Source organism: Bos grunniens, chromosome 17 (assembly GCF_055505025.1).
Source record: "Bos grunniens cultivar Pamir isolate PY7600 chromosome 17, Bosgru_T2T1.0, whole genome shotgun sequence".
Lineage (NCBI taxonomy): Eukaryota > Metazoa > Chordata > Mammalia > Artiodactyla > Bovidae > Bos > Bos grunniens.
The window spans coordinates 72,545,807-72,571,565 of NC_141181.1; the positions used below are offsets into that span (position 1 = coordinate 72,545,807).

The 25,759-nt window shown below is 66.3% G+C and overlaps 2 protein-coding genes across 9 annotated transcripts; both read left to right on the top strand.

Moving 5' to 3' along the window:
- The first annotated feature begins 245 nt into the window (after positions 1-245).
- Positions 246-11,772, top strand: AIFM3 (AIF family member 3). 7 transcript variants are annotated; one of them, XM_086349148.1, is made up of 20 exons: positions 246-378; positions 765-929; positions 4,210-4,423; positions 4,540-4,649; positions 4,770-4,879; positions 4,971-5,015; positions 5,233-5,329; positions 5,410-5,522; positions 5,823-5,909; positions 6,264-6,355; positions 6,459-6,589; positions 6,679-6,794; positions 6,890-6,961; positions 7,050-7,113; positions 7,529-7,605; positions 7,704-7,821; positions 9,327-9,425; positions 9,931-10,006; positions 10,430-10,534; positions 11,383-11,772. In XM_086349148.1, the coding sequence occupies exons 2-20, from the start codon at positions 899-901 to the stop codon at positions 11,420-11,422; spliced, it is 1,797 nt and encodes a 598-aa protein (XP_086205274.1). In that variant the 5' UTR covers positions 246-378; positions 765-898; the 3' UTR covers positions 11,423-11,772. The 7 variants fall into 7 exon arrangements, 4 of the variants coding, with proteins under 4 accessions (XP_086205274.1, XP_086205271.1, XP_086205272.1 ...); XR_015144849.1 differs by having other exon boundaries at positions 254-378; positions 4,540-4,879; positions 9,327-9,441; XR_015144851.1 differs by having other exon boundaries at positions 254-378; positions 4,770-5,015; positions 7,482-7,605.
- Positions 11,773-12,364: 592 nt separating this feature from the next.
- Positions 12,365-25,220, top strand: LZTR1 (leucine zipper like post translational regulator 1). 2 transcript variants are annotated; one of them, XM_086349134.1, is made up of 21 exons: positions 12,365-12,614; positions 13,384-13,446; positions 15,870-15,926; positions 17,519-17,598; positions 17,906-18,014; positions 18,696-18,779; positions 19,325-19,382; positions 19,681-19,820; positions 20,143-20,344; positions 20,729-20,884; positions 21,288-21,398; positions 21,513-21,605; positions 21,690-21,770; positions 21,857-22,022; positions 22,148-22,317; positions 22,412-22,568; positions 23,122-23,248; positions 23,320-23,469; positions 23,941-24,046; positions 24,126-24,206; positions 24,432-25,220. In XM_086349134.1, exons 3-21 carry the CDS (start codon positions 15,877-15,879, stop codon positions 24,546-24,548), a joined length of 2,238 nt encoding a protein of 745 aa, XP_086205260.1. In that variant the 5' UTR covers positions 12,365-12,614; positions 13,384-13,446; positions 15,870-15,876; the 3' UTR covers positions 24,549-25,220. The 2 variants fall into 2 exon arrangements, with proteins under 2 accessions (XP_086205260.1, XP_086205259.1); XM_086349133.1 differs by lacking the exon at positions 12,365-12,614 and adding an exon at positions 12,675-12,948.
- Positions 25,221-25,759: the final 539 nt, after the last annotated feature.

The window sequence follows — 25,759 nt, forward strand, 5'->3', positions numbered from 1 at the left end:
CGCCCCTACCTGCTGCTTGACACTGGCAAGCCCTGGGCCTTCCCGTGTCTCCATCTGCTTTTGGGCAGAACCCCAATACCAGAGGCTTGGGGGGAGAGTGGGGGAGGGGGCGGAAGCGGGCGGTGCGCCTGGCCTCCATTTCCCCCACCCCGTCGGGCCGGGCGGGCAGCCCACTTCTGTTCACGTGGAGCTGTGTTTCCCTGGGGACCGGTGGCCTGCCCCCGGCCCCGCCCCCGGCCCTCCTGGCCTCGGCGCGCTGGGGGAGGGGTGGACGCTGGGCCGCCTCCTGGACCCCTGCCCCTGGCCCTGCCTTCCCAGACGGGCGGCCTCGGTCCACTCTGGCGCCGGGACGGGAGGCAGCAGCTGCCCTTGGAGGAGGTGGGTACCGGGGCTGCCAGCCGAGGTCTGGGCAGGGCCAGGGAGCGCTAAATGTGCCCCCAGCCAGGAGGAGAAGCTCTGATTGGTCAAGGTGACCCGGGTCTGACCCCAGGCACGGTGGCCGCCCAGAAGAACAGAGGGCCCCAGCGCTCCCGGGCGGTAGCGCTCTGAGGGCTGCAGAAATCAGGGGGTTTCCTGGGCCTAAGGGGGAGGCAGGCCAGAGGGGAGGGGAGTGAAGGTGCTGAGCCTGGGGGGCCGGGAGGGAGGTGCCGTCTGTGATGCTTCGGGGACCCGGCCCCAGCGCGGCCCCTTTCCGAAGCCCCCAGGCTGTTTCTACTCGCAGCCTCAACCAAGCCCTGGTCCCGAAGCTGCCCTTCTCCCCGCAGGTCCCGGAGGCAGCTCCCGCTGGATGGCAGCGCCAGCATCTCTGAGAGCCGCGGGGGGCCCAGCGCCCCAGGGGGCACCCTAGGCCTCCCACAGCTGCCACTCAGCGCGCCCTCCCGCCTGCAGGCCCCGCGCCATGGGCGGCTGCTTCTCCAAGCCCAAGCCAGGTACCTCTTCCCTTCTCGCCTCCCTCTGTCCCTCCCCCTCTGCCTCCGAAGTAGGTCAGACCCGGAGGCCGCCGAATGCTAACGCTGTGGGCAGGGGGGGCGGCTGGAGCCCTCTTTATCTGGGGCTCTGGGTGCTGGCGGTGGGAACAATGGCGGTGCCTTTCTCAGGGAGGGGAGGGGAGGCTTCCTCCTGCTGCTGGGGGCATGCGCGGGGGTGGGGTTTGTCCCCCTCAGGGCTGAGGAAGGGGGCCCTGGGGAGACCCCGGCCACCATGTGACCCATGGCGTTCGAGCAATCTCTCTGAGCCTCACCCACATCCCCCCAAAAAATAAGCCTGAGCTCTCAAGGCCACTCAGAGGTGGAGCGGGCAGGTCCGGCCCTGCCGTCTCTTCTGACCACTGTGTGACCTCGGGCTGCCTCCTAGGCCTCTCTGGACACACTCCCCATTGGCGGAGGACATCCCCACCCTGCCTGGCCCAAGCACTTCCGCCCCCTGCCCGCTCACCCAGCTGCCCTTACCTGATAGCCGGCAGCTCCACGACCTGGAAGCCCGCGAGCCTTTTCTCCTCTCCCTGGGCCTGAGGAGGAACCTGGGGGCAAGGGGGTGCCAGGCCAGGCAGAGGGACCCCTGCATCTGGCCCCCTGCTCCCGAGCTGCGGAAACCCAGCCCTTGGGCAAAAGACGTAACTGTCTTGACCGTGACTCCCGCCCGTCGGCAGGGGGCCCCAGGGTGCTGGCTGGCCCTGGAGCAGCCTCCTGTAGGGCTGGCTGGATGCCCTGGCACAGGGGCCCTCCTGCCGCTGTCAGAGCCCCGACCCCAGGACCCCCGGGACAGGGGCGGGTCACTCTTACCACACCAGGGGCAGTGCTGTTGAGCTCAAATCCGGTGCCTGCTCCAGACTGTGTGGCCTCGGGCAGGCGACGTCGCCTCTCTGAGCCTCTGTGTTCTCACCATGAGACAGGCCTCATAACTGTGCCCCCGCGCCCACTGCTGCACTTGGTACAGGGCCCGGCACCCGGGAGACCCTCGCAGGATGCTACTCTTTCCTCTCTGGGGGGCTGGGCTCCCTGTGGGCTGTGGCGGGGGGGGGGCAGGAACTCAGGGCCCCGGGGCCCACTCGGGGCAGGTCTGGGGTTTCAGCGCATGGGAATGAGAGCCTTCCAGCCAGGAGAGTTCTCTGGGGGTCCCCAGCCCACAGGGAGACCCAAAGGAGCACAGAGGCTTGGGCAAAGTCCTCCCTGTCCACCTCCAGGGCCCCTGTGGCTCAGAGCACGTCACAGCACACCCCGGGCTCCAGGAGCCCCGTGTTTCTCGGGAAGTGCTCCTAGCCTGTCCTTTCTAAACTCAGAACTTGGGAGAAGTGCAGGTCTCTTGGCATCTGGTCGCCTGCCTGTGTCCTTGCTGTTGGCACACTGGGCCTCATTGCTTTGCCCGGGCTTTCTCTGGCTGCAGCCAGCAGGGTCCGCCCTTCGTTGCGGTGTGCGGGCTTCTCAGCGTGGCGGCTTCTCGTTGCAGAGCACAGGCTCTCGGCGGGAAGGCTTCAGTAGTTTGGGTTCACAGGCTCGGCAGCTGTGGTGCGGGGCTCAGTTGCTCCACAGCATGTGGAGTCTTCCCAGACCAGGGATCAAACCCATAATCCCCGGCATCGGCAGGCAGATTCTTACCCACTGTACCACCAGGGAAGCCCCTGGTCAGCTTCCTTTCATTAGGGCACGACTGCTACTTAAAGGCTTTCCCTCTTTGCCGTGGCCACCAGGAGGCTCAAAGCTGAGCAAATAAACACTGCCAAGCAGCTTCACCTATTGGGCATCTGCTCTGAGTTGCATGGATTATTTCCTTCAGCTGCACTGCCCCCAAGGGGGTGAGCTCTGCTCTTCCCATTTTACAGTGAGGGCGTCCGCTGACAGGGGCTAAGGGTCCCGCGTGGCTCCTGCCGCAGCGCCCTCCCTAGGCTGCATCATGGAGCGTCTTCTGTTGGAGGACACAGGATGAAGGCAGCTGGGCTTGGCTGTTCTCTGGGCCCCTGCCAGGCTGCTCCTGTGAGCTCTGGTCTGCAGCTCACGTAACTGGTGTCAGCTGAGTCCACGGTATTTTTCTTTTTAATTCTTCTGAAAACATTCTATCGCTGTTACATCGAGTGTGGAAAATGAAGGCAAAAGCCCAGCCCACCCAGAGGCCCCCACCTGATGCAACAGCTTCGGTGTGATGTGTGGGCGGGCCCTTCCTGCCCCTGGACTCAGGGAACTGCGTTCAGCCCTGCCTGCACCTTGGCTGGGTCGGGCGGGGGGCGCTGGATGGAGGGATGAGGGGCCGGGCAGGGCTGGGGGCTTAGGGCAGCGTGGGGGCGGGCAGCCAGTGCAGGTGGCCCCCGGGCTGTGTCTAGGAGGACCAGCCGGGCTGAGCTGTGCCAGGAATGCACAAGGGCCCAGGCCAAGGGGACCGCCGCCTGGGCTAAGGCCCCGAGGAGCCACCTGGGCTCTTTGTTTCTGGAGGTCAGGTCTGGGGGGAGGGGCCTGCGGGCTCAGGGGCCCAGGGTTGGGGCAGGGGGCACCCATGCTGTGCCAGGGCTCAGCGCCCTGTGCTTAGCCCTGCTCCCTGCAGCCGCGGGCCAGGAGGCTGGATTATCGCTGCTGAAAATTCTGTTTATTGTTCCCTTCTAATTAGAAAAATACCCGAGGCTCATAGTGGGGAATTTGGAAAATGTGGAGAAGTATAAAGAAAGTGATAATCTCGCTAAGTGCCTGCCCAAGTCGGCCCCACGGGAGGGGGGTACGCCTGTGTCCTCCGCACACACAGCCTGGGTGGGGTCCACCCTCAAGGCCCCCTGCACTCAGCACCTGGCAAATAATGAGGGGTTCTCCAGCTGGCCAGAGCAGCTATCTCCAGTTGAAATTACATAGCATATACACTTTTTTCTTTTAATTTTGAAAAAGTTTCAAACCTCTGCAGACCTCCGTTACCCAGATTCACTCAGGGACCGTGACCCGGGCTGTGTCCTCAGGCCGCCCCCATCCTCCATGGTGGCCGCGCCCTCGGGGTCAGCAGGGTTCCAGCCCCAAATTCTCACCCGCACGTGGGTTCCTGGAGAAGGGGCCGCATCTGGGGCGAATGCGCGCTGCTGGTGCCCCTGGCTCATTTTGTTAGTGAGGAAAAAAATGCATGAGACATCACGTTGAGCTTGCCCAGGGCCCCCCCAGTACCTCCGCTCTGCCCCCCACTGGAGGGGTAGGTGAGGGATGGGCTGGGCTGGAGGCTCACACGCACCCCGCCTGCCCACAGTGGAGCTCAAGATCGAGGTGGTGCTGCCCGAGAAGGACCGGGGCAAGGAGGAGCTGTCCACCGGCAGCAAGGGCAGCCCCCGGGCCTACCAGGGCAACGGCGCCGCCCGCCACTTCCACGCGGACGAGCGCCTTCCCACCGCCCACCCCTACCCCGGCGCCCAGGACTGCGTGGAGGCCGCTGTCTGCCACGTCAAGGACCTGGAGAATGGCCAGTGGGTGCTGGGCCTGGGAGGGCGTGGGAGGCGGGGGTGGGGCACTGCCTCGGAGGCTGCTGCTGGTCTGGGGCTGGGGGCTGCTCCCTAGCCTCTGAGGGCAGCCGCCCCCGCAGGATGCGGGAGGTGGAGCTGGGCTGGGGCAAGGTGCTGCTGGTGAAGGACAATGGGGAGCTTCACGCCCTGGGCCACAAGTGTCCGCATTACGGCGCGCCCCTGGTGAAAGGTGAGGTGTGGGTGCCCACGGGGGCTCCATCTGCTGGTGGGGGGCTCCGGGGCCGTGGGCACGGGACCGGGGTGCCCTTGGAGCCCGGCCTCTGTGGTGGCCCAGCCCTGCCCCCTCCAGGAGTGCTGTCCCGTGGCCGGGTCCGCTGCCCCTGGCACGGCGCCTGCTTCAACGTCAGCACCGGGGACCTGGAGGACTTCCCGGGCCTGGACAGTCTGCACAAGTTCCAGGTGGGGCCTGGCGTGCAGTGGGGTGAGCCCCGGGGGGGGGCAGGGGCCGGAGCACCCCAAAGCCCGGGCCTGAGCTCCACAGCCCTTGTAGGTGAAGATCGAGAAAGAGAAGGTGTACATCCGGGCCAGCAAGCAGGTGAGGGTGTGGGGGCTGGGGGACTCAGGCAGAGAGAAAGGCCACGGGAGGGCCTCTGGGTCCCTGGGGTGGGAGGGAGCCTGGCAGGCCGGCCAAGGGCTTCCCCGGTGGGGAAGAGGCACCACTGGGGCAGGAGAGCCTGGCCCGCTGGGTGGGCACAGAGGGGATGGCGGTGACCCCCGCTCCCAGCTGCCCCCAGCTTGCCGGCCGCCCCCAGGCCTTGCAGCTGCAGCGAAGGACCAAGGTGATGGCCACGTGCATCTCGCCAAGCGCCGGCTACAGCGGCAGCACCAACGTGCTGATCGTGGGCGCAGGTTGGTGGTCGGTCCTCTGGGGCAGGGTGGGTTGGGGACGGGGCTCCTGACACCTGTCTCCCGCCGTCCCCTCCGCTCAGGGGCAGCCGGTCTGGTGTGCGCGGAGACGCTGAGGCAGGAGGGCTTCTCAGACCGGATCGTGCTGTGCACGCTGGACCGCCACCTTCCCTACGACCGGCCCAAGCTCAGCAAGGTGGGCGGGGCGCGAATGGGGCTGGGCGGGGCGTGAATGACGCTGGGCGGGGCCAGACCCTCGCCCCTCTGCCCACAGTTAGGGCCCCTGGGACCCTGCTCGCTGCCCCCCGGGGGTCCGGTCGGCTGCCCTCTCCGCTTGTGCCAGGCCCGTCTGTGGTGCCCAGGAGGTCTGGTCGGCAGAGTTCCGCCCTGGAGCCTCTGTGTGGCCCGGGCTGCCCCGCACGCACGAGGCCTCGGTTCTCAGTTGCCAAGGGGACGGTGGCCGCCTGGCCCCGTCTCAAGCCGGCGTCCCCGGCAGTCTCTGGACGCACAGCCGGAGCAGCTGGCCCTGAGGCCCAAGGAGTTCTTCCGAGCCCACGGCATCGAGGTGCTCACCGAGGCCCAGGTGCGGACGAGGCGGAGGAGCAGGCTTGGGAGGGCTTCCTGGGCGCCGTGGAGGGCGGGCGTGAGGCCCCTGGAGGTGTGGGTGTGTTCCGCACCCCTCTGCCCAGGGGCCCAGGCACCCAGGGATGCCCCAGGCCTGAGGCGATCATAGTACACACAGGGCCGGCCCCAGGGTAGCGGGGTGGGGCCAGGGGCTTCAGGAGGGCTTTGAGGAGGAGGTGGGGCTGAAGCGTGAGAGGGCCACTCTGGTGCGGGGAGGAAGGTTCAGCGGGTGGTGGAGCTGCCCAGAGGGCCTGGCGGGCACGGGGCACGGTGGAGGACCTGGAGGCCACGCTCTACCCCGCGGGGGTCTCAGGTGGTCACGGTGGACGTCAGGAACAAGAAGGCTGTGTTCAAGGATGGCTTCAAGCTGGAGTACAGCAAGCTACTGCTGGCGCCTGGGAGCAGGTGGGAGGGACCCCGCGCCCCCCGCCAGGCAGGGGGAGGACTCGGGGCGGGGGCTGAGGGGGAGCTGGGAGCCGCCCCTCTCCCCAATTCTGGCCCGTCTCAGCCCCAAGACCCTAAGCTGCAAAGGCAAAGACGTGGAGAACGTGTTCACCATCCGGACACCGGAGGACGCCAACCGCGTGGTGAGGCTGGCCCGGGGCCGCAACGCCGTGGTCGTGGGGGCCGGCTTCCTGGGTGAGCAGCCGGGGGAGCCCGGGGCGGCGCTGGCAGGGGCGGTGCAGGGTGCCAGCCCGCCGCACCGGCCCCGCCCCGCCCCGCCCCAGGGATGGAGGTGGCCGCCTACCTGACTGAGAAGGCCCACTCGGTGTCCGTGGTGGAGGTGGAGGAGACACCCTTCAGGAGGTTCCTGGGGGAGCGCGTCGGCCACGCCCTCATGAAGGTGAGCCCCGGGGGACCCACCGCGCCGGCCCCGCCTACCCTGTACCTCCCGTTCAGCTCTCACCCCTGCGCCCCCCGCCCCACCCCCACTGGCAGATGTTTGAGAACAACCGCGTCAAGTTCTACATGCAGACTGAGGTGTCGGAGCTGCGGGCCCAGGAGGGCAAGGTGGGCCCTCCTCCACTGCCCCCATCCCGGCCCCTCTGCCCCTCTCCTGTGCCCTGGAGCTGCTCACCCGCCCCGCCACTCTCCGCAGCTGAAGGAGGTCGTGCTGAAGAGCAGCAAGGTGGTGCGGGCCGACGTCTGCGTGGTGGGCATCGGTGAGTAGGGGGCAGGCGGCCACAGGGAGCAGGGTCACCCCCTCTTGCTCGACACTGACCTTGGGCCAGTCCCTTCCCCTTGCCCAGCCTGTCTGACCATGCCCACCGGTCAGGGCTCTTGGGGAGTTGGTGCTTGGCCTGGGCTGGCACAGGGCATGCTTCTGGTGACCCCTGCCCAGTAACTGCGTGGACACAGGTGAGGCTCTAGCTGGCCCCTGCTCCAGCTGAGGTGCCAGTTGCGGGGGGAGGTAACACGGGCTGGGGGAAGGTGCGGATGCCCACCCCTGCCAGGGGCTTCATGGAGACCTTCTCGGAGGTGGTACCTGAGGCCTGATGGGAGACACCAGGGTCTCTGGGGGTCCACGCAGAGGGGACGGGCTGTGAAGGCGTGGACACAGTGGCCCTGTCCCGCCAGGCGCGGTGCCTGCCACGGGCTTCCTGAGGCAGAGCGGCATCAGTCTGGACTCCCGCGGCTTCATCCCCGTCAACAAGGTGGGGCCGCTGGGGCAGGTGGGCAAGCTGCTGGTGGGATGGCGGAGGACCCGCGTGGGGTGCCTGTCCCACCCATGAGCCCCGCACTCCCCCCACAGATGATGCAGACCAACATCCCCGGCGTGTTTGCAGCTGGCGACGCTGTTACCTTCCCTCTGGCCTGGAGGAACAACCGCAAAGTGAACATTCCCCACTGGCAGATGGCTCACGCCCAGGGTACCGCCAGCCCGGAGGCAGCAGGGGGCGGGAGGCCGTCCCCAGGTCCCAGCCTCTCCCCAGGCCTGCCCCTCAGTTGCTGCCCTTGGGTCCTGCTCCTGGGGTCTGCCATTCAAGGCTCTGTAGTGGCCTGTCCAGCCAGCCTCACATAGGTGATGGAGCTGGCTCGCTGCCACCTCCTTCTCTAGACGCCTCCAGCATCCTCTGGGCGCCCAGTCCTGCCGCCACAGTGTCCCGCCCACTGCCCCTGCCCCAGCCTCTCCTTTCCCGTTGTCCTCAAACATTGCGTTCCTCAGAAGTCCTCGCCAACCCGTGCAGTCACCTGGGGGGACGGTTAGTAGGACCCAGTCCAGCTCCCCACTGCATCCCCTCTGGGCCACCCGACAGACTCTGTGAACCTGGCTGCCACCTGCAGGCCCCTGGGAGGTGGCCGTCTGGGCCTGGAAACCCACCTCCCCCTCCCCTTGGGCGGTCACTGCACACACATGGTCCAGGCCCCTCAGCTGCAGGTACAGCCAGTTAGCTTCTCAGAGGCCAGACGGCCAGACGCCCTGCACCCTCTTCCGTTCCCTTCACCCTCATGTCGTCTGAGCCTGAAGCCCCTCTCCTGGTGCCAACCTCTGTTCAGGTCCAAGGTCTGCGGTTGGTGCTAGGTTTGAAGGAACACAAACTGCTAATATCAGTTCAGTTCAGTCACTCAGTCATGTCCAACTCTTTGCGACCCCATGGACTGCAGCACACCAGGCCTCCCTGTCCATCACCAACTCCTGGAGCTTGCTCAAACTCATGTCCATCAAGTCGGTGATGCCATCCAACCATCTCATCTTTTGTCATCCCCTTCTCCTCCCGCCTTCAATCTTTCCCATCATCAGGGTCTTTTCAAATGAGTCAGTTCTTCCCACCTGGTGGCCAAAGTGTTGGAGCTTCAGCTTTAACATCAGTCCTTCCCATGAATATTCAGGACTGATTTCCTTTTGGATGGACTGGTTGGATCTCCTTGCAGTCCAAGGGACTCTCAAGAGTCTTCTCCAACTCCACAGTTCCAAGCTTTTGAACTGCTCATATAATTAACGTTTAACCGGGAGGGTCCAGGGGACGGTCACAGACATCCAGCTGCAGACGGGACCCCTCAGTCAAACGGGGGAGCCACGCCCCCTTTCTGTCTCAGGCCCTGAATCAGCCTGTCGTCCTTGCTTCCCTGGACACTGGTGCCCCATTGTCCTGCCTCCCTCCTCAGACCTGACCTGTCTGGTGAGGTGTCTGAGTCACACCTGATGTGGTGGCCCCAGGAAGCCGGCCCCTTCCGGACCCAGTCCAGGCACTGGACGTCAATGGCCAGCTTTGGGCCCCGCGTGACCTCTGCACCCATCACTGGCAAGCAGGGGTGGGCACTCACCGTCCCTGCCCCACATATCAGGAGTCCCCGGAGAGCGAGGGGGAGCGGGCAGGCAGTAGAGGGGTGGCAAGGCCTCGGGGCGGAGCGCTCACGACCGCGGAACCCACAGGGCGCGTGGCGGCCCAGAACATGCTGGCGCAGGAGGCGGAGATCAGCACGGTGCCGTACCTGTGGACCGCCATGTTCGGCAAGAGCCTGCGCTACGCAGGTACCAAGGGGCCTCGGTGAGGGCGGGGCCCAGGTGTGGCGGAGTGCGGGGGCGGGGCTAGAGCATCCGGGGGCGGGGCCATGAGCATCCAGGGGCGGGGCCATGAGCATCAGGGGGTGGTGCTAGGAACATCTGGGGGCGGGGCTAGAGCATCCCGGGGGCGGGTCCAGGAGCATCCGGGGGCGGGACTAAGGGCATCCAGGGGCGGGGCCATGAGCATCCAGGGGCGGGGCCATGAGCATCAGGGGGTGGTGCTAGGAACATCTAGGGGCGGGGTGAGGAGTATCCTGGGGCGGGGCCAGGAGCAACCTAGGGGCGGGGCTAGGCGCGCGCCGGGGGCGGGGCTAGGAGCATCCCGGGGGCGGGACCACGGCGGCTGCAGGTGGAAGCCAGGAGCTCGCTGGCGGCGGGACCAGGACCCCCCTTACAGGTCTGCCGGGGGCATCGTGGGAAGGGCGCTGCACGCGGACCTGGTGAAGCCACGTCCCCTCCGCCCGTCCTGCAGGTTACGGAGAAGGCTTCGACGACGTCATTATCCAAGGGGATCTGGACGAGCTCAAGTTCGTGGCTTTTTACACCAAGTGAGAGCCACGGGGGTGCGGGGGGCACTTGGCCGGGAGAAGCGCTCCTCCAAGGGGGGCCAGCTAGGCGGGGGACCGGCCAGGAGAGGGGCACAGAGGTGGGGCACAGCCGCCCCGCGGGAGGCGGACACTTAATCTGAGGTCAGCTCTTGGAGATGGGGGTTGACGGCCTACTTTTACACCGAGGACAGTGACACAGGTAGAGGGCGGGGTCCCAGGACAGGTGTCGGCCTTCAACCCCACTGGGCAGGAGCCTCATGGGGTCCCACGGGACCAGAAGCTGTGCTGGGCCAAGGGGGTGCCAGGTGGTCAGAGCATTCCCTTGGTTCAGAGCGGGAGCCTCCCTGGGCCCAGCTGCATCCGGGTCTCCAAGGACAGGGGCTGCTGCTGGCAGTCCTTAGGCTCGGCCACCTCTCCCTGCAGGGGCGACGAGGTGATCTCTGTGGCCAGCATGAACTACGATCCTATCGTGTCTAAGGTGGCTGAGGTTCTGGCCTCCGGCCGCACCATCCGGAAGCGGGAAGTGGAGTGAGCTTGGGTGCTGGAGGCCCCGGGGAGGGGGCAGATGTCCCGGAGGCCTTGGTTCAAGCTGCCCCCACAGCCTCCCGGGGCTCTCCCTGTCCCCCCATCAACCAGCTTGAAGCTCCCAGGGCTACGGTGTCACGTGGGACAAGGGTTGTGGTTTGGGAGCGGGCTGCTTGTTTGTGCTTTTGTGGGTAGAAGGGAAGAAGGCCGTGTCCAGGGCGGGGCCAGTGCTGCAGGGAAGGGTCAAGACCCACTGCCAGGGCAGTCACAGGGCCCTGGACACCCCACTGCCTAGAACACAGCCATGGAAAAATGTGATTCGCATTGCTCCTGGGGAGGCCCTGGCAGAGTCCTGGGGTGGTTGTTTGGGGTCTGAGGGACACCAGGCAGCAGCCATTACTGCTGTAACTTCATCCTAGCATGGCACCACTGGGACTCATCCTGTGGGCTCAGCTGACCTGCAGAGACCCCCCACACCCCAGGCCCACCCTGCTGCCCAGGGCCGAGGAAAGCCTGGAGGCCACGGGATAGGGGGGCTCACGCTGGAAACGGGGAACCAAGGGAGGGGGCAGGAATGACACGCTTTTCCCTGGCCTTCTCTGTCTCTCCCTCTTGCCTTCGAGAAGGCTGTTTGTGCTGCACAGCAAGTACGTGCGCCCTCTCCTTCCTCTGAGCCTTTCCCACCTCAGCCCGGAGCCTGCGCCTGGTGGTCTCCCCCTCTGCCCAAGGGCACTGCCCCACCGGGCACCAGGGCCGCACACAGCTTCCTGCTGCCTTCAGGGGCCCGCTGCTCCTGGTGCCCAGGGGGAGCCTGCTGCCCTCTGCCCTCACACCTCCTCTCGTTCCTACAGGACCGGTGACATGTCCTGGCTCACAGGGAAAGGCTCCTGAGTTTGCACAAGGCACGGGCTCGCTGGGGCGCCAGGGTCAGAGGCTGAGCCCCAGGGGGCAAGTGCCAAACTACAGTTCCCAGGACCCCCCGGGGCAGACCCTAAGCGCCCTCAGTGCTTGCGTTCGGCTGCCTGGCTCACCCCCCCACACCCCACCCCGCTACTCCGCCCCAGAGAGGCCTCGGTGGCCTCCAGGAAATGCTCACCACCCAAGGCCTCCGGTGCTGAGGACTGCTGGCAATGGTTGCGGGGGGGCGGGCTTGCCTCTTCCTCTACTTACTGGGACTGGTCCCCTGTGGTACCCTGCAACGTACTAGACATTATCTTAACATTAAAACGCACACGTTTGCAGATCTGTGTGACTTCCACTATACCTGGGCAAACTCTCACGAGGGAGAAAGCAGATCACGGGGGACACAGGCACGACCAGAGACCACCGAAGTGTCACACTGAGGAAGTTTGGTCTGGGAGCGCCCCGAGGAGGAAGCAGCTGATTCTGCACCCCCCGGGGATTAGGGACGCTCCCCACCCCCCCGCCCCCCGCAGATCAAAGTCCTGGCTCTGGATTTTGAAGGAGGGGCACTGCAGGTAGAGGCGACAGCACGTGTGCCAAGGGTTTGAGACAGGAGGTGCGTCTTCAGAGGGCAAAGGCAGCTCGCGCTTGGCAGTTCCGCGGCGCTGACCACATTAGGGCCGAGGACTGGGTCTCGTGGCAACCTAAGCTTCCTGAATGCCCATTTCGCAGATGAAGCAGCTGAGGCTCTGCCTAGAGTAGGACCGAGAACCCAGAGCCTCCGCGCCACGCTGCCTCGCAACGAGAAGGAAGGCCAAGGGGAGCGGAGATGAAGAGGGCCGGGCCGGGGACCCAGCAGGAATGGGACTGCCGCGGGGACCACGGGGGCCGCTGCGAGCCCGGAACCCTTCCGTTCGGGATTCCGGGCGCGGCGGACAATCGCGACGGAGCCACGCGCACAGGGCATGCCGGGAGCCGCGCCGGGGACATGCGGGCCGGGCGGGGCAGCTGCCGGGTCCACGCACTCTGGAGCGGGGGCTGAGTGGGTACGGCGCGCCGCGGAAAACATTTCTGGGGAGACCACCATGAGCTCGCCCCGCAGGCCAGCAGGTAGAGTCCATCCGAGACTCGCCCAAGAGTGAGGACGGCGCCGGCCGGAAGTGCACGGCTGAACCCGGAGGTGCGCGGCGGAACTCGGAAGTGCTCGCCGGAGGCCGGCGCAGTGCTCGCCGGGAAATGTAGTTCCGCGGGGGCGGCTCGGGGCGGCGGCCGCGCGTCCCGCAGCCCCGGGGTCCCATCGGCCGAGGACTCGGCATGGCGGGGCCGGGCGGCTCGGGCGGCCCGATCGGGGCCGGGGCGCTGGCCGGCGGCGCGCGGTCCAAGGTGGCCCCGAGCGTGGACTTTGACCACAGCTGCTCGGACAGCGTCGAGTACCTGACGCTCAATTTCGGGCCCTTTGAGACCGTGCATCGTTGGCGACGCCTCCCGCCCTGCGACGAGTTCGTGGGGGCCCGGTATGGCGGGGCGGGGGGTCCCGGGGACGGGGGTGTCCGAGCGGGTCTCTGGCGCGGCACAGGGGCGAGGCCGGGTTGCGCTGTCCCGGGGCCCGACGCGGTAGTATTTGGGGGGCTGGGGGGTTGGTGATCAGGGTTAGGGGAAGGGGCTTCCGGGGGGATCCCCGAGCACAGTGCCCGGGGCTGCGGACTACGGTCACGTTGTGTTTGTGGGCGTGGAGCTGGAGCCCCGGGGCTCCGCAGTGGGGTGGGAGAGTCAGGGGTCTTCACGCTCGGAGCCCTTTGGGGGTGCTGCTGGAGCTTGGGAGTCTCCACCGATCTTGGGGAGGAGGGTTGTTATCCGACTTAGGTGGCAGCCCCCCGTGCCGAGTCTGGCTGGCGGGTGCCCCCCAGGAGGGTCCTGGCCTGACGGCCGCCTGCCCCCTCTGTCTCCAGGCGCAGCAAGCACACAGTGGTAGCCTATAAAGATGCCATCTATGTGTTTGGTGGAGACAACGGGTGAGTCTGGGTTTCAAGGGAGGAGTGGGGTGGTGGGGACTTGGTCTCTGCGGCTCCACTGACACTCTTCCAGGTGTTAGCTAAGCCCTGGGCCCGGGCTGCCGAATCCGTGAGGCTCCCTCAGCTGTGGGGAGCACACACTCAGGTCAGGGAACCGGCTCTGTCTTTCCGCATGAGTGGACTCAGCCTTGAAGGAGACACGTCTGCCCTGGCCGGTGCCTCGGCCAGGCGCTCCTCCTTCCCCGTGCCTCACGCGGGCGGCTGACAGGGTTGGGAGGATGCAGATTTCCTGCCTTCCCGCATCTCTCACTTGCTCAAGGGTTTCCCTACGTTTCGCTGCACGTGCCTGGCAAACAGCCTTTCCCGGTGGCCCATCTCCACCCCACGACAGTTCCTGGTTCAGTGGTGGCTGGTTCCTTCCGTGAAGCAGCTGCAGCTGCCAAGGTGGCCCTTGGTCTTTTCGGCCGCGTCCTGCTGCTGGCCTGGTTCCTCCAGGAGCTGCATCTCCCCGGAGGCACCGAGCTGTCTTAGCAAGGGCGGGGCCCCACCAAGCGCAGCACAGCAGGCGGGAAGGCTTATTGTGCACCAGGAGAGGGGTGTGAAGTTTGCTCAGCCTCCCTGGAGAGAAGTGAGCCAGGCCAACGAGGAAGAGTCTGGAGCAGAGGGATCAGTGTGGCAGAACTGTGCTGCCTGGAGTCTGCTGGGCTTCCCTGCCGCGTCCACCCCAGATGTACACAGGAGAGGCCAGGGATGGCCCCTCGGGGCTCTGGAGGGCTGGGAGCCAGCTGAGTGTGAGGCTGAAGTTGGGTTCCTGGACACACGGGGCTCGGTTGAGGTCAGCTTGGTGGCTTTGAGAAGGTGGCTTCAACCCTCCACTGCCCCCGGATCTCCTCTGTCGAAGGCGGTGAGCCTCCGCCTTGCTTTTGAAAGGTGCTCCTGAGGGTCAGTGAGCCCCGGGCTGTCAGGGCCCAGGACACAGGTGTCCCTGTGGGGCAGGGGAGCTGTGGGCGCAGACCGATCCTGCCCTTGAGCTGTCCGCCCCTCTCCGCCACAGACCGGCCTGTAGCTCAGGCAGGCCTGGCCTCTGACGGGCTGCGGCCGCGGTCCCACAGGATCCCTCCGTGGGGCCTGCACACTGGGGAGAAGGGTCTCCTAGGCATGACCCCTGGCTTCCAGCCTCTCTGCCCATGTGCAGCCATCTGGAGCACGTTCCTTCTCGGCTCATAACCCCGCATGGCCCCCTCTCTTTGGGGCAAGGGGCACGCCTTCCTGGCAGTGTGTGAGACCCGGCACACCTGTGCCCACAGCTCCCCTGCTCTTGCCTGTGCGGCACTGGACACTCTGCCTCGCTGTGTCTTGATGGCACGTGAGGACCCTCCCACTGCCTCCCTGCTTCCCACCCTCCCTCCCCTTCCTCTAAATCTCCTGGGATTGAGGCCTCCCCCACCACCCCTCAGACCAACTGGACTAGCTGGTGGCCTCCCCTCCACTTCTGCGCCTCTTACGGGCTCCACTGGTCCTCAGAGCACCCAGATGTTTGCCATCTGTCTCCTCGGCCAAGGCTGGAGCTCTGGCCCAGGGCTGACGATTCAATACATGTGTGTCATTTCCGGGAATGAACTGAGGAAGAGGCATCCATCCCCAGGGGTTTACTGCAGCCTGAAGGAGACCTCCTGAGCCAGAAAAGGCCTAGTGGCCAGCGCAGGGCTGGGGGTGATGAGTCCCCTGCCCTGTGCCCGGGACACAGCCTTTGAGTGACAGCTGTGTAGCCGGAAGCAGAAACATTTTCTCTGCAACGAGACACTAAGAGAAGGATTTGTCTCGTTCGAGTTGTAACTTTGTAAACAGGCAAAGGTGGCTCCTCCGGCTCAGAGGGGTGTGCAGGGTGAGGGAGGGGCCCCGGTCTGCTCTGCTTCTCCGCCCCTGGGGCGTGGCCTCAGGCCCTGTGGTCGCCCAGGCTGCTTCTTGGAGAGGGAGCGGGGGCACAGGCCCGGCCCACGGGCAGGGGCGCTGGGCTCTCCTTGGGTGGAACCCCTTCTTGCTCTTACGATGAGGGCTGGGGGTAACGTGGGGTGTTGTTAGGTGGCCTGTGGATCTGCTTTGTGCTTTATTGTATCTTGAATGTGGTTATTACCTTGGCTCTGCGATAAAGAGGCAACAGGAAGAGAGAGAAGGCAAGAGGCCTCCCTGACCCGCTGCGGCCTGGGAGCGGGAGTGGGGTGGCTGGGGAGGCGCAAGGTGCCTGGAACCAGGCAGGCTGGCCCCGCCTCCATGGCGGCCCCGGGTCCCGCATCCACGGGGAGCTCCCTTTGGGGTCCCGTCTCTGGGCCCTTGAGCATCAGCTGGTCGCCCTGGCCGAGCCTCTCAATCAGCTGCCCCAGCCCTGGCTCAGTGTCCATCCCCCGGTCCCCGCTGTCTTTCAGGAAGACGATGCTCAACGACCTCCTGCGTTTCGACGTGAAGGACTGCTCCTGGTGCAGGTGGGCGCCCCGGCCAGACACGGAGCACCCCTGTGCGGGTCCCGTGCAGGCAGAGCTAGAGATGCTCCGAGCGGTTGATGACCGCACCAGCCCTCTCTTAGTGACCCCTGGCCGCCTTCTCTCTTCTTTCTACTTCCTGACTTTCTTTTCTGGGCTATGGCTGAGATTGGTTTTTCCGAATCCTGTGATTTTAAGGGATCTGTTTGATCCAGTTGTGGGTCCTTAGACTCTGCTTCAGGAGAGCTGTTCCACCACCAGGTCCATCTCCCAGGCCAGGGGCTGCTGTGGGAGCCGACTGGGGGGCCGTGAGCTGACGGGTCCTTCCAGGATGGTCTCCGCCACTACAGGGACCGACCAGCAGCTGCCCCCCACCCTCCCTTCCCCTGGGCCCATCCCATTCCAGGAGGCCCTGCACGGGCAGTGGGCAGCCTGCAGGTCCTGGGTCCTTTGCCTACTGTGTGGTCTTGGGCAAGACACCTGCCCTCTCTGAGCTCTGGATGTTTGTCCCCTTCTGTTCCAGTCCAGCCCCGGTGGGGGCAGCTCCCAGCTGAGGGGAGGAAAAGGTCCTGGGGCTAGGAAGTGTTGGGCTTCCTCCTGAGCTGTGCCCGCTGCCAGCCTCTGCAGCAGCTCTGGGCCCTGCCTTCCGCGGGGGCAGGGGTGTCTCACCACCCCCACCTTTGACAGAGGAGGATGTCTGGGCCCGGGAGTTGCAGCGGCACCCTGCCCAGACCCCCGGGTGGCGCTGGGGTCACTTCAGTTTGTGTGATGTTTCTCTCACGCTTGATTGTAACCTGTGTCCAAGAGTTACGGATGAACTGGAAAATCACTCTCAAGACTTTGAATTCATGGTTAAAAATTGCTTCGGTTAAAAGTCTGAAAAGGAGCAGCCCCAGGAAAGCAATATAAATGGGTATATAATTCCGTGAATAAGTCCCATGTACACCTGCAGCCTGGGGCCACAGCAGGGGATGATTCCAGAGTGGCCAGGATGCCAACTCGTGATCCCACTCTGCTCAGTCCAGTCTGACTCTTGGCAGTCCCATAGGCTGCGTGCCAGGCTTCCCTGTCCTCAACTGTCTCCTGATGCGGTTTTGTGCTACATCACTTCAGTCGTGTCCGACTCTCTGTGACCCCGTGAACTGTAGCAGCCAGGCTCCTCTGTCCATGGGATTCTCCAGGCAAGAAGACTGGAGTGGGTTGCCATCTCCTCCTCCAGGGCATCTTCCCGACCCCAGGATCGAACCTGGGTTTCCTGCAGCTGGCTCCTGGGCCGCATTGCAGGCGGATACTTTACCGCTGAGCCACCAAGGAAGCCCACTGTCTCTTGGAGTTTGCTCAGATTCGTGTTCACTGAGTTGGGCATAGAGAAGTTACAGAAAATTCCCAGAGGCGTAATTGTGGGGAAGGCGGGGAGGTGCACACCCCGGCTGTGGACGGCGGTCTCTGGCAGAGGGGCTACATGTTAGGTCTAGTGCTTGCTTGTTTTTTCCTTAGTTGGCATTTTTTAAGGCTTCTATCGGAAGAAGGTAGAGGGCAGTTTGGGGGTGATGGGGCTGCCCGCGCTGACACCTGATGCCCCTTCCCCCACCCAGGGCCTTCACCACTGGGACCCCTCCGGCCCCCCGCTACCACCACTCTGCCGTGGTCTACGGGAGCAGCATGTTCGTCTTCGGTGAGAGGCGCCTCCCATCGAGCCTCGGCCCCGGGCTGTGCTGGGCCAGCCTCTCTGTGCCCCGTCCTCCAGCGCATGTGCTGGGTCGGGGGCCTCTCGGGGGCCCCTCCCCCGACCGTCCTGATCTCCAGGGGGGCACCGTCTGCCTCTGTGGCCCGGCTGCTGTCCCCAGAGCCTTGAGCAGGAGCTGATGGGCTGCAGGGGTCCTGGGGGACACGCTGACCAAGGGCAGATCCCGCCCCCGCCCCCTGGGTTTGCAGATTAAACTGACACCTTGGCCTTTGAGGGCTCCTTGCTCTCTTTACAGGGGGCTACACTGGCGACATTTACTCCAACTCAAACCTGAAGAACAAAAACGACCTCTTTGAATACAAGTTTGCAACTGGCCAGTGGACAGAGTGGAAAATTGAAGGACGGTGAGACTGCTGAGACCTTGGGGTTGTACGGGCTGCCATGCTGGGTCTTGGGGGGTGGCCAGCCTGGACTGGCCTCTGTGGGGTTACAGATGAAGGGGCCTTCCAGGACGGCCCAGGGCTTAAGACTCCGCCTTCCAAGGCAGGGGGTGTGGGTTCGAACCCTGGTCAGGGAGCTACGATCCCACTTGCCTCGGCCAAAGGACGGAAGCACAAAACGGAAGCAGCGTTATGATAAATCCAGCGAAGACTTTAAAAGCTAGATGAGGAGCCCGCAGCCTGAGAGAGGGCACACAGCGGCCCGAGCTGGGAGTCCGTGTCACCTGCCAGCCGGCCCCGTTTATGCGTCCCTGGCTCTTAGCTCCCGTAGATCCCTCCAGAGGGTAGAGGACCCAGTGTTCTGCGGATGGCGCTTCTCTGACCCTGCTTCACAGGCACCCCCTCGATACCAGGCGGGGGCTTGGAGGGGGCTCTGTGCCCTTGGACGTGTGACTCCTCGTCCAGTGCCCTGGCCTCGCGGGCTCAGACTCTGCCAGTCCCTTATTCCCAGCAGCCCGGGTCAGCGGGTGTAGGCATGGCCGCCCCAGGGCGGTGGGGCTCACAGGGCTGGGACCCGGGCTGTGTGGGGCTGTGCAGCTCAGCTCTGCCCAGGGTGCCCCCAGCCCTGCCCTCCACTCGCCCCAGGCTGCCAGTCGCCCGCTCGGCCCACGGTGCCACGGTGTATAGCGACAAGCTGTGGATCTTCGCGGGCTACGACGGCAACGCCAGGTAGGCCGTGGCCCGGAGACGCACCGGGGGACAGAGCGGCCCTCCTGCCCCGGGGAGGGGGTGGGAGCTGGGTTTCTCAGGAGGGTGGGTGTGTGGATGGGGCTTGGGGAAAGCTGCTGAGTGGAGGCCCCCCACCAGACCCTCACCAGGGACAGGTGCCAGCTCCCCTGAAACTCCTGGGATGACTGAAGGCGTGGTGGGCCCCCCACGTCTGGGCTGCTGGTCAAGCATGTTCAGGACCGTAGCTGGTGTCCTCGGAGCTCAGAGCGGGGGAAGCAGGCGCCTTCCTGTTGTGGAACGTTGACATTGCTGTGTTCTGATTGCAAAAACACCAAGGACCCCAGCCAGTTCCAGAAGCCCCGAGTGCCACAGGCTTCATGGTGGCCCCAGGAGTGTTGGGGCAGCCCCCAGCCAAAGCCCCCACCCCGAGACCACTCTGTAGTCCCCGGTCAGATTCCCTCCTGGGCCTTCTGTCCTAGCCAGGCCCAGGCCCACCCTGACCACCAGCCCAGCTGCGGGGTCCCGCCCCCTCTGTCCTGATGCAGGTTGAACGACATGTGGACCATCGGCCTCCAGGACCGGGAGCTCACGTGCTGGGAGGAGGTGAGGGGCGTGGGGTGGGAGGCGGCCACGCCGAGCCTGCAGCTTCCGTAGCTGGGGACAGTGCGTCCTTCCTTGGGCACAATGGGGGCGACCGCTGCTGGGGTCTGGGGTGGTCTGTCCGCCCGCTGCCCTGCTGCCCCTGTTGTGAGGGCTTCACCCCAACTGTTGACCCTGGGCCCGTTCACGTGGGGGCTTTAAGCTGTTGTTCAGATGTGGACTGTGACTCCTCGGGGTGAGCGTAGCCGCAGCTCAGTGGCCCGGGCCGGGTGCAGGGCTGAGCGGCCTCCGCACCACGCAGGTGGCCCAGAGCGGCGAGATCCCGCCCTCCTGCTGCAACTTCCCCGCAGCCGTGTGCAGGGACAGGATGTTCGTCTTCTCGGGCCAGAGTGGGGCCAAGATAACCAACAACCTCTTCCAGTTCGAGTTCAAGGACCAGACGTGAGTGCCCTGTGGGTGGAGCCCCCGTCAGCGCTCCACACCCGCGCCAGGGGCTGCCCTGTGGGCCGCACACGCAGCCGGCCACCTTGGTGCAGGCCCCTGCGCAGCCTGGATGGGCTCCTCTGGGTCCCAGCGTGAGGACAGCTGCCCCTAGCCCTCCCCTGCTGCCTGCCCTGTGGGGGATTGAGGCTGAGGCGGACCCCGCGGTGGTCCCGAGGGGCCAGACGGGGCTGGCGCCAGGGTGGACTGGGGCGGGGGCTCAGAGCCCAGGCGGAGCCGCCGCTCCATGGGTGGTCACACGCAGGGTGAACCCGCCTCGCAGGTGGACACGCATCCCCACCGAGCACCTGCTCCGGGGCTCCCCACCGCCCCCGCAGCGGCGCTACGGACACACCATGGTGGCCTTTGACCGCCACCTCTATGTGTTCGGGGGCGCTGCTGACAACACCCTCCCCAACGAGCTGCACTGCTACGACGTGGACTTCCAGACCTGGGAGGTCATCCAGCCCAGCTCGGATAGCGAGGTGAGCGCGGCTGGCCCACCGGAGGCTGAGGCCAGAGCCGGGAGCTCCAGGCGGCCAGCAGGAGTGAGGCTGGGATGCCCAGGGCCCTCGGCCCCAGACACCGCCGGCCCAGCCCTCTGCCCTCCACTGAGCACCTGCGGGTAACACGCGGCAGCGCTGTGCGTGCGCCGTGCCGAGCACGTTCCCGGGATGTGCGCATGAACGAGGCCTGGATCCCGTCTCCGCCATGCCGGGGGAGCCCCCCGTTTTCCGGCCCCTCCTACACCCACGCTGTGGCCCCAGCACCCAGCACCCAGCATCTGCATGCTGGGTGGGGCCAGCAGCGGCCTTCCGCCGCCGGCCCAGCCCTTGCTGAGGGCCTCTGCTCGCACCTATCACCCCCAGGTAGGCGGGGCCGAGATGCCAGAGCGAGCGTCTGCTTCCGAGGAGGTGCCCGCTCCTGGCTCCGAGGAGCGGGCCGGCTGCAAGAAGTCCCGGGACGTGTTCGGCCTGGACTTCGGCAGCACCACCTCCAGGCAGCCCTCCCTGCCTGCCTCAGAGGTGAGGCCCGGCACCCTCGTGGTTCCCCCACCCCCCACTCACGCCCTGGAGCCAGTGGTGTGGTCAGGAGGCAGAGGCTCGGGGGTCACCCAGCAAGTGAGGGGAGGCCCGGAGCCCACGCCCCCTGGCCGGGCCGCAGGAGTGCAGCACGTGGCGCCTGGCGCCGCCTCGCGGGGCACAAGGCCTACCCTTCCCTTCTGCGCACACAGGCCCCACCTCCCCCCACACGTGGTTTTTCTGGGGAGGGGGGCGTCTGGTCTCCTGTCCTGTGATCCCCTGCCCTTCCAGGCCACGGGTGCCGTCCTCGTTTACAGCCTGGCCGGCGCGGGGCCTCAGGCAGCCCCGCCGCGGGACACCCCCCGGCCTTCCCCTCCCTTACGCTGACTGACCCCTCTCCACGCAGCTGCCCAGCGGAAGACTCTTCCACGCGGCCGCCGTCATCTCGGACGCCATGTACATCTTCGGGGGCACAGTGGACAACAACATCCGAAGCGGGGAGATGTACAGGTTCCAGGTGGGTGGCCTGCCGCGGAGAGCCCGGACGCCGAGGCCGGGGTGGGGGCGGGCGCTCGTGGGCCGGGACGGCGGGCTGCGCCGCGCCGGCCAGCAGCGGGGTCTCTGCTCGCAGTTCTCCTGCTACCCCAAGTGCACGCTGCACGAAGACTACGGGCGGCTGTGGGAGAGCCGCCAGTTCTGCGACGTGGAGTTCGTGCTGGGCGAGGTGGGTGCCCCCACCCTGCCCGTGCCCGCCAGCGGCCCCTGCCCCGGGCCCTCGCCCCCCACCGAGCCCTGCCTCTCCCCGCAGAAGGAGGAGCGCGTGCAGGGCCACGTGGCCATCGTCACGGCGCGCAGCCGCTGGCTCCGCAGGAAGATCGCGCAGGCGCGGGTGAGGCCGCGCGCGCCCCGCGGCACCCCTGCCCCGGCCCGCCTGCCGCTTCCGTGGCGCCCTGAGCCCTCTTCCTCTGCCTACAGAAACTGGACGAGGAGGCGGCCCCGGCGCCCAGGGAGGGCCCCGCGGCTGCTGCAGGAGCGGCCCGGCCGGCCCTGCTGCGCGTGGCCATCCGCGAAGCGGAGGCGCGGCCGTTCGAGGTTCTCATGCAGTTCCTCTACACCGACAAGATCCAGTACCCGCGGAAAGGTCGGCGCGCCGCGGCGGGGCGGGCCCCGGTGGGTGGGCCCCAGGTGGGCAGGCGGGGCGGCCTCTGGCTCCCAGGCCCAGTTCCCCCGCGCGGCCCAAGGCTCACGGGGGCTCTGGGGGCGCAGGTCACGTGGAGGACGTGCTGCTCATCATGGACGTGTACAAGCTCGCGCTGGGCTTCCAGCTCTGCCGCCTAGAGCAGCTGTGTCGCCAGTACATCGAGGCCTCGGTGGACCTGCAGAACGTGCTGGTCGTGTGCGAGAGCGCCGCCCGGCTGCAGCTGGGCCAGCTCAAGGTACCGCCAGGGTCCCCCGACGGCCCCCGCCCCCGCCCCTCCCGCTGCGGACCCGGCCCGGGGGTCCTGACCCGGGCCCACCGCCTGTGTGCAGGAGCACTGCCTGAACTTCGTGGTGAAGGAGTCGCACTTCAACCAGGTGATCATGATGAAGGAATTCGAGCGCCTCTCCTCCCCTCTGATCGTGGAGATTGTGCGGCGGAAGCAGCAGCCGCCGCCCCGCGCCCCCTCCGACCAGCCGGTGGACATCGGTAGGGAGCCCGCCTCTTCTGAGGGCAGAGGGCACCTTGGGCACAGGGTCCAACTGTGGGCGACTCATGCTCGGGCAAGGCGGAGCCCCGCCAAGTGGGCTGGGCGCCAGGGCTGCACCTCCGGGGGGCGTTCCCGGGGGCACATGGGCCCTTGCTGGCAGCTGCTGCCCTGAGGGGGGCGCCAGGCCTGGGGGTCTGTCTTTAGTGGGTCAGCTTTTCTTCCAGGTGCGCCCAGGTCTGGGGCCTGATGAGGGGTGGGCGCGGCCCTCAGATGCTCGGTGCCTCCCTCTCCTGTCCCCACCGAGCCGGGAAGGGACCTTAGGCTCCTTCACCCTCTGGCCCCGGCTCCAGGTGACACAGCACAGGGGCGGGGCGGGCTCTGGGGGCCAAGTCAGAGAGGAGGCCGGGCTGCAGGTGGGGGTGGAGCCCCAAGGGCCAAAGCAGGGGGAGGGGCTTGTTGGGGGGAGCAAGGCCACGTGCCAGATGCCCAGGGGGCGGGTATCAAGCCCTAAGTCAGGAGCAGCCCTCTAACAGGCTCCCTCCACGCCCCCAGGCACGTCTCTGATCCAGGACATGAAGGCATACTTGGAGGGCGCGGGCGCGGAGTTCTGCGACATCACCCTCCTGCTGGACGGGCACCCGCGGCCAGCCCACAAGGCCATCCTGGCCGCCCGCTCCAGGTGGGTGGGGTGTGGCGCGTGGGCTCGGGTCGGGCGCTGGCTGCCTTGCTGAGGCTGCCTGCCGCCCGCAGCTACTTCGAGGCCATGTTCCGGTCCTTCATGCCCGAGGACGGCCAGGTGAACATCTCCATTGGGGAGATGGTGCCCAGCAGGCAGGCCTTCGAGTCCATGCTGCGCTACATCTACTATGGCGAGGTCAACATGCCGCCCGAGGACTCCCTGCATCCTAGCCTCAGGCTTCCGGCCACGCCCGGCAGCCTTGGACCCCGCCAGCCAGGGGCTGGGCGGTTTCCCAAGGATTCCTGGTGGCCCCGTCTCCCCTGAGCTCTCTGGAGCAGTGGGTCCAGCTCAGAGGGGTCTGCAGCCAGGAGGGATGGGGGGCTTCGAGGACACGTGGCTCCCAGCCATGTCTGCTCCGTGCTGGTCGGTGCAGGGGAGGGCGAGGATGGGTCTGCAGGTGCGTGGGGGACTTTCCTTGGGAGAGGAGCCTCGGGTGTTCTTTGGATCCTGAATTGGGCCCTGGACCCCCAAGTGGTTCAGAGCCCAGGCAGAGGGCAGGTCTGCCCTGCCTGGATGGGAGCCCCGCGTCCTGGTGGTGGGCAGGCCCCTCCTGTCCTGAGGCGGGGCAGCCCAGGCTCAGGGTGGAGGGGAGGCAGGCTCGCTTGGCCGGGGGCTCCTTAACCAGCCCCCAGCTACTTGTTCTCGGCGCCCTACTACTACGGCTTCTACAACAACCGGCTGCAGGCCTACTGCAAGCAGAACCTGGAGATGAACGTGACGGTGCAGAACGTGCTACAGGTGCGGCCCTGGCCCTCCACGTCCGGGCGGGGGCGGGGCGGGCGGCCGGGGCAGCGCCTCAGGGAGCCCGCTGTTGCAGATCCTGGAGGCGGCGGACAAGACGCAGGCCCTGGACATGAAGCGGCACTGCCTGCACATCATCGTGCACCAGTTCACCAAGGTCAGGGCTCCGCCCTGCCTGCAGGGCGCACTCCCGTCGGTAGCCAGGCCTGGGTGGGGTGCAGGGGGCTGGAGGCTGGCCCCCTGCAGCAGTGGGCGCTGGGGGTAACCAGACGGAGAGGTCCACCCGCTGGCCGCTCCCCGCCCCCCAGAAGACCGCGGTTGCCTGGCCCGGGGCAGAAGGGAGAACCTGGTTCTATCCTCTGGCCTCTGGTTGCCTCCGCAGGTTTCCAAGCTGCCCACGCTGCGCTCGCTGAGCCAGCAGCTGCTGCTGGACATCATCGATTCGCTGGCCTCCCACATCTCAGACAAGCAGTGTGCAGAGCTGGGGGCCGACATATGAGGGCCCAAGTGATGCTGCCCTGCCCGCTGCAGACTGTGCCGGTCACACTTGGGCCTGCAGCTTAGGGGTCCAGTGTCCAGAGCCTCCCGAAGGGAGCTGAGTGGACACGGGGGTGTCTCAAACCCCCCATCTCATTGCTGAGGATACACGTCCCCCAGGAAACGGACAGTGAAGCAGGTCTCTGGCTTGCAGCCTCTCCCAGGGTGGGATGCCAGGCCTCAATGGTGAGGACTCCACAGGAGGAAGGGCCTGGCCAGGGCCCAGAGGGGCAAGGAGCCTGTCAGGGAACTGGCTTTGGGTCCCCTACCGTCTTGCAGGGACCCAGCATGGCTTGTGCCTCCTGCCAAGCCATGGGTCACGTTGCCAAGACGCCTTGATGTGGGCCGTACAGCAACCCCCAACCCTCATCAAGGTCGGTGTAAGGGTCCTGTCCTGCCACCCAGAGCTTGGGCAGGTGGAGTCCAACTCCGGATGAATTGTGAGGCGGGAAGGGCTCTGAGCTCAGCTCCCAGCCGGAAGGGTCAGCATCTCCGGACAGCCAGGCCCCCCGGCGCAGGTGCACGTCGGGGCCCTGGGTGTCCCGGAAGTCAGAGACGTGCCAGGTCCCCGCTTGTCCCCCTATTTATTGTCAATAGGCTTGCCTCCATTAAAGCCACAGCAACGCTACCTGCACCCACAGCTCGTCGCACAGTCCTCCCAAGGCCAGGCCAGGCCAGGCGGCCCGAGGGCTCAGGACACACCAGCCTCGCGTGGCTCTCTGTTCACTCACCACCCCACGGAGGGCTGCGGGGAGGAATGAAGGCCGGCCTCGGGCCTCTCCCGGTCCCTTGCTGGCTGCCTGACTCTTGGGCTGCCTGGAGGCTCCTGCCTGGGAAGGGCCGGGCCGCCCCATCCTCTGTCCTGCGGCCATCCCAGTGGGTGAGGCACCACTCTGCCTCCCTTGTGGGAACAACAGCTCTTGTGCTCAGGCTGCCAGGAAGCCACTTGAGGGGGAAACTGTCTTCTGAGCCTTAAAGCTCGTTTCCTGCCTCGGGTTGTGCCCCCAGGATAAACACAGGGCCTGCCACACCTCCGGCCTGACTGACAAGCCCTGGGTGTGGTGGGTGGGTGGACAGCCTTAGTCTAGGAGTGCTCACCTGGAGACAGCAAGTTCAGCAATGGCCTGAGAGAGGTGGACCTCGCCGGCCTGGGGGCTTGGGAATCACCGTGAC

Coding starts and splice junctions, on each gene's coding strand:
- LZTR1 (XM_086349133.1), top strand. CDS start 12,749: ATGGCGGGGCCGGGCGGCTCGGGCGGCCCGATCGGGGCCGGGGCGCTG. Junction 21,399..21,512: donor GGGAGATGTACAGGTTCCAG/GTGGGTGGCCTG, acceptor CTCTGCTCGCAG/TTCTCCTGCTACCCCAAGTG. Junction 23,470..23,940: donor ATGCCGCCCGAGGACTCCCT/GCATCCTAGCCT, acceptor ACCAGCCCCCAG/CTACTTGTTCTCGGCGCCCT.
- AIFM3 (XM_086349144.1), top strand. CDS start 4,167: ATGGGCTGGGCTGGAGGCTCACACGCACCCCGCCTGCCCACAGTGGAG. Junction 5,910..6,263: donor AGGTGCTCACCGAGGCCCAG/GTGCGGACGAGG, acceptor CGGGGGTCTCAG/GTGGTCACGGTGGACGTCAG. Junction 7,606..7,703: donor GCTTCATCCCCGTCAACAAG/GTGGGGCCGCTG, acceptor CTCCCCCCACAG/ATGATGCAGACCAACATCCC.